Source organism: Lasioglossum baleicum, chromosome 18 (genome assembly GCF_051020765.1).
Source record: "Lasioglossum baleicum chromosome 18, iyLasBale1, whole genome shotgun sequence".
Taxonomy (NCBI): domain Eukaryota; kingdom Metazoa; phylum Arthropoda; class Insecta; order Hymenoptera; family Halictidae; genus Lasioglossum; species Lasioglossum baleicum.
In genome coordinates this window covers 1,252,235-1,258,701 of record NC_134946.1, presented here as the reverse complement: position 1 = coordinate 1,258,701, position 6,467 = coordinate 1,252,235, and the positions used below count along the sequence as shown (strand labels likewise).

Sequence of the window (6,467 nt, the reverse complement as noted above, 5' to 3'; positions counted from 1 at the left end):
GAACGAGTAACACTGACCAGTCTTGCTTGAGCGTCTCACGTGATTGCTGCATACACGATCAGCACATTTCACTACAATACAGATCAACACGGTTTGATCTGCGCGCGTCTAAGGCAGGATCTGTTGGATTAGCCTTACTGACGAGTTCACCAACAGATCTCGAACGAAACGCGATTCCTCCAGTCAATTCCTTGTCCACACGATCCGTTATTTAATTTGAAATAGTTGTCTAAGATTAGTTGGGCGGGCAACATTCGAACAATCGCGAACCCATTTCTCTACAATCGAACATTTTGAAATCGGCAGTTCCGCGATCGAACATTTGGTCCTTCGAGCCGGATCCGGTGGCCTAGTGGCAATACAGTGCAGTGCAAGTACGAACAATCCAGTGCGAACAACAACAACGAGATTGGAGGAATCAACGAGCCTTAGCCGTCATCAACAATCAACATCGTCCATCCAAGGCAGCAGACGTTCAGATCAGCTCAAGGTAGGCACGTTACATTGAATTAACCGATCAGGAACCACACGTGACAAATACCAGTCAGAACTCTTCGAAATGGCTAATTCAGCCAAATCAACCGTAAGCATTCGCGCTCTCAAACACAAACAACGTGTTTTCAAATCCAACTTGACCAACTTCACTAACGAGCTAACAGAATATCAAGATTCCGCGACCGCGCGTACAAAATTACGCGAACGAATAGATCGTCTAAGAAAGCAATTCAACGGTTTCAACGACGCACAAGATGAGATAGGGCATCATGAAGATTTCGATCAGACCGAGACTGAACGCAAGGATGTAACCACGGTGTACGATGACGCGTTAGCTAACGCGATACAGTTGTTAGAAGGTTTCGAACCGACCATTAGCCAATCGACAAGAACCGTGACAGATTCACCGGCACCGCCCACGTCGACTAGCATAAGCGGGGTGCATCTGCCAAAAATGAATCTTCCAATATTCGACGGTCGCCTTGAAAAATGGCTACCCTTTAAAGACGCGTTCTTAAGTCTAATACAAAAACACACAGGACTAACAGACATACAACGGTTCAACTATTTGAGACTATCGGTATCGGGACAAGCACAAGCCGCCATCGAATCATTCACAATGAGCGAGGTAAACTACCAAGCAGCATGGGCCCAATTAATGGAAACTTACGATAATCAACGCGCACTCGTTCTCCGACACACCGCACTACTGCTCGAAACGCCGGCAATGCCAAACAGTACGCCCGACGCGATCAACAATCTAGTAAACCACCTTCAATCGCACATCCGTTCGCTGCAAACCCTTGGCCGATCATGGGAGGACATCGCGAATGACTTTATTATCAGCATCGCGATCGATCGTATGGATTCTGAGACGCGCCGAACTTGGGAACAAACATTTTTGGATACGCAGATGCCTCAGGCAACAGCGATGTTTAAACACCTTCGTAACGCATCGCATCAAGGCAGCTCTCGCGCGTCAGCAGTAAACCAAGTCAGAACCGCGTTGCCAGAAACCCACCGTCCGTCGACAAGCACGCGGTCACGACCCTCGAAAAGATCCTGGACATCCGCGACGAGATCGAAAGAGATCTCATCATCACCTGTACCTCGAAAACGAACATTCGTGACAACGACTTCTGAACAAGCATGCAAGTTCTGCAACTCGCGAACGCACAAATCCTACGCGTGTCCTAAATTCATGAATATGACAATCGACGATCGCTGGGCAGCTGTGCGAACCGCGAGATTGTGCCAAAACTGCCTGCAATCAAATCACAAGTTCGGGAACTGCGTCAGAGGTCAATGTCGTATGTGTGGACAGAGACATAACACTCGACTTCACACTGACCAGAAATCTACAATTCCAACTGCAGAGGCCTGACTAGCATCGGCAATCGCCAGACAGTTGTCGCTTCCTACTCGTACTTTCTTGTCAAACGGAATAACGAACGGTCTGTTAACCACCGCACGAATTTATATACTAGATCGCGATCGCAATCCGATATTGTGCCGTACGCTGATCGACACGTGTTCCAATGCAAACCTCATCACGGACGAACTCGCGAAACGATCGGGCTTACCGACGACCCGTCAGACAGCAGTCATTGAAGCTTTAAATCAATTGAATACCACATCAAGCAGCCTCGTGACCGCCACAGTCAAATCACGATTAACAAATTATCAACGAACACTAACGTTTTGCACAATCCCGCGGATCGCAGGGACAGTACCAGATAATCAAATCGATCGAGCCGACCTTCGTATACCAGCAAATTTGCCTCTGGCCGATCCAGACTTTTATCACCCGGGAAAGATTGATATGTTGCTCGGGACCGGACCTGCGTTGTCATGCCTCAGCATAGGGCAAATCAACCTATCAAAACAAACCAACGTTGATCTTATATTACAAAAGACCCAATTCGGATGGATCTTAGGAGGTGATTTCGTCACGACACCACGAATGAATCATCGAACCCTTTCTACCTACGTAAATTTCGAACTACAAAGATTCTGGGAAATCGAGGAAGGAGCCGTTAAACAATTCCGATCACTTGAAGATCAAGCTTGTGAAAGTCATTTTACCGCAACCGTGAAACGCAACGAGTCCGGTCGATACATTGTAGCATTACCCTTCAATGAAAAACGGGAACAACTCGGAGAGTCATATTCGCGCGCCTTGAACCGTTTTCGAACGCTTGAACGAAAGTTAGAACGTGATCCGGAATTAAGAGATCAATACACAAAGGTGATAGACGAATATCGCTCACTCGGACACACGACACGCGTGACTAACACGCACGCACCAGGGTTTTATTTACCACATCACGCAGTCATAAAACCAACGAGTTCAACAACCAAACTCCGGGTCGTGTTCGACGGGTCAGCCAAAACAAGCACGAATCTCTCGTTGAACGACACCCTTCGAATCGGTCCCACGCTGCAAGACGACCTTCTGTCGCTACTATTAAGATTCCGAATGCATGCGTACGTTATTACCGGAGATATCGAAAAAATGTATCGTCAATTCCTCGTTCAACCCGAAGATCGCGTTTACCAGAGAATATTATGGCGAGACGCACACCAAGAAATCAATACATACGAATTAAACACTGTTACGTTCGGGCTCGCGCCAGCTCCCTATTTAGCCATACGATGCTTACACCAATTGGCAGACGACGAAGCACGCGATTTTCCGGAAGCAGCGGCTCGAATTAAGAAAGACCTGTACGTCGATGATTTATTGACCGGTACAGATTCGCTAGCGGAGGCGAAGAAGTTGCAACATCAAATAATCACCCTATTGAAAAGAGGCGGTCTCAATATTCGACAGTGGGCATCAAACGAACCGAGGTTGTTATCAAACTTAAGTAAGGAATTAATCCATCCAAAGATTCTCGGTGATGAATCCACCATGAAAACATTAGGAGTATCATGGGACGCCAGACACGACGCGATTCGATATTCAGTTCAACCTTCCGCAACCACGGAAATCACCAAACGAACCATATTATCGACCATAGCAAAGATCTATGATCCACTCGGGTTACTCGGACCCATTACAATTGTTGCCAAAATATTGATGCAACAACTATGGACCTTAAAAATCACTTGGGACGAATCTGTCCCAGTCAACATCCACACAGAATGGATGAACTTCAAGGGTGACATACAACAACTCAACAATATCGAATTTAATCGTTTGGTGAAACTGAACAACGCGAGACAAACAGAAATACACGGGTTTTGCGACGCAAGCGAAAAAGCCTACGGCGCCTGTATATATGTACGAACAATTGATAAATTCGGGTCCATTCACGCTCATCTACTCTGTGCCAAATCACGAGTCGCACCACTTAGCCAAATCACATTGGCTCGACTGGAACTGTGCGGTGCAGTATTATTAGCTACCTTGTTCCAAACCACGCGGAATGCATTGACGTACAATATCGACAAGACCACTTTCTGGACAGATTCAACCATCGTCTTGGGTTGGTTGCGCAAGCAACCGTCAATTTTAAAGACGTTCGTCGCGAACCGAGTAGCCGATATCCAACGGAAAACAGATATTCAATCATGGCGATATGTTCGGTCAGCAGACAATCCAGCCGACCTTATTTCTCGCGGAATCACCGCAGCCGAGTTCAACAACAATGCGCTTTGGCGTAACGGACCTGAGTGGCTCTCAAAAGAGCAAACGGAATGGCCACCCGCAAGATTCACTAAATATGAAGAATTACCGGAATTGCGTTCAGTAACCTGTCTAGTCAGTTCGACCATCCTAACTGATGAGATCTTGATGCGATACTCGTGCATACACAAACTCCGACGAATCGTAGCCTATTATTTACGCTTTCGAGTCAAGGATCAAAACACAGGGCCTTTATCTCTTAAGGAAATAAAGGATTCTAATAAACGAATAGTAAAGCTATTGCAAGCCGTCACCTTTGCTCAGGACATTCACGATTTAAAAGTAGGAAAATTGTCAAACACCAGTAAATTACAACCGTTGTGTCCATTTCTCGACGACGAAGGAATCCTGCGCGTTGGTGGACGACTACAGAATTCCTCGTTGTCCTTCGAACAAAAACATCCGATATTATTGCCTCGGGGACATCACATTACTAGACTTATAATACGAGATTCGCATCAGAAAAACCATCATTCAGGGATTACAGCCACACTCTACGACGTACGACAGTTATATTGGCCAATCGACGGAAAAAATACAACACGCCAAATCATTCGGGGCTGCATCAAGTGTTTCCGGATGAACCCCAATCCCGTCGATTATGTTATGGGCAACCTACCTGCCGCGCGCGTCACCGAAGGTCGCCCGTTTCTGACCAGCGGCATAGACTATTGCGGTCCCTTTTTCATAAAAGAGCGGCAATTCAGAAATCGAGTCCGAGTCAAGGTATACGTGGCCGTTTTTGTTTGCTTTGCAACTAAAGCCGTCCATTTAGAGGTCGTCAGCGATTTGACAACAGAAGCATTCATTGCCGCTCTCAAACGATTTATAGCGCGACGAGGAATTTGCAAGAACATTTACTCAGATAATGGTACAAATTTCGTTGGCGCGAACAATGAGTTAATCGCACTTCAACAAACATTATCCAAGGATGAGAAATTTCATCATTTTATAACTGCCAAGGAAATTTCGTGGCATTTCATGCCAGCGTTATCACCTCATTTCGGTGGATTGTGGGAGGCCGCCGTCAAATCATTTAAACACCACATGAAACGAGTCGTCGGCATAGAACTGTTCACACATGAACAATTTACTACATTCGTTATCGAGGTCGAAGCCATTCTCAATTCGCGTCCTCTGACACCTCTCTCGTCGGATCCGAACGACATGTCCGCTCTTACTCCGGGCCATTTCCTGATCGGTGGTTCTTTGACGTGCATTACCGAGACTGATTTCAGCCAAACGCCATCCAATCGCCTGTCTACTTGGCAACATATCCAGAAGGTCAAACAAGATTTCTGGAAACGATGGCACAAAGAATATGTTCATCAGCTTAATATTCGTCCCAAGTGGACCAGGGGAGGTCACGAGATCAACATCGGAACTGTTGTACTTCTGAAGGACGATTCTCTGCCACCATTGTGTTGGCATCTAGGTCGAATACAACAAATTCATCCAGGGCCAGACGGGATCATAAGGGCAGTAACCGTTCGTACCATCAACGGCACGTACACGCGAAACGTGAAGAGGCTAGCGCCTCTTCCTAATTCAAACAGCGCACAATCATCCAGTGCTGCTGTCTCAACATAAACCAAGTGAGTCAATGTCTTATATTGTATTGATCGATCGAACCGATCAACGAGGGGGAGCATGTTCCGTCGCAACGGATCGTAGTCCTACACAAAGAAATGTTTTTCCTCGCAAGAAATTCGTTAACGGAAATTCTCCTTTAAACATAAAGAACCATGGCATCTGCAGTGAACCTTACTGCCGCGCGAAATAAAGAGCTTAAGGGTCGACTTCGTATTTTATTTATGATATAGCCGTTACCAACCGTTTTTCGGATTAGAAGATTATTTATGCTACGGTCACTCAGGTACGGCCAAATGTTATTTTGTACATCCGGCAATTCTCGGAATACTTACTTCGTCCCGGGCTAAGAATATTCACGGTCACTCAAGATACAACTCTAAAGAACCCTCGCCGTCATAAATTACAACCCCAGATGTGTAACCCCAGATGTGTACGCCCGCGTTCGCTAAGCTCAGTCCAAGGTTAAACATTCAATTCTTTAAGGATACGGTCAAGGGGCGACAGTCAACCGTCGAGCGACGTCAATTACCGCTCTTGCCTTCATACCAGGTAGCACCCCACTCTTCCTTCCGACTAGACCAGCCTCTCAGTCACCATGGAAGGAAGTTTGAACAATTAAGGGTGTCCTGATTGGTAAACGACGAGTTGACTGAACCAACCCGGACAGTTCTTTCCCTCATTACAATAG

The 6,467-nt window shown here is 46.3% G+C and overlaps 1 protein-coding gene across 1 annotated transcript; it reads left to right on the top strand.

The window, feature by feature from the left end:
- The first annotated feature begins 559 nt into the window (after nt 1-559).
- Nucleotides 560-5,776, top strand: LOC143217823 (uncharacterized). The gene is made up of 2 exons (XM_076442464.1): nt 560-1,805; nt 2,220-5,776. Exons 1-2 carry the CDS (start codon nt 560-562, stop codon nt 5,774-5,776), a joined length of 4,803 nt encoding a protein of 1,600 aa, XP_076298579.1.
- Nucleotides 5,777-6,467: the final 691 nt, after the last annotated feature.

Bases quoted from the DNA above. Each gene is read 5' to 3' on its own strand.
- LOC143217823 (XM_076442464.1), top strand. From the start codon at position 560: ATGGCTAATTCAGCCAAATCAACCGTAAGCATTCGCGCTCTCAAACAC. The intron at 1,806-2,219 runs GTATGTGTGGAC...CGCGGATCGCAG, and splicing joins CTGCGTCAGAGGTCAATGTC to GGACAGTACCAGATAATCAA.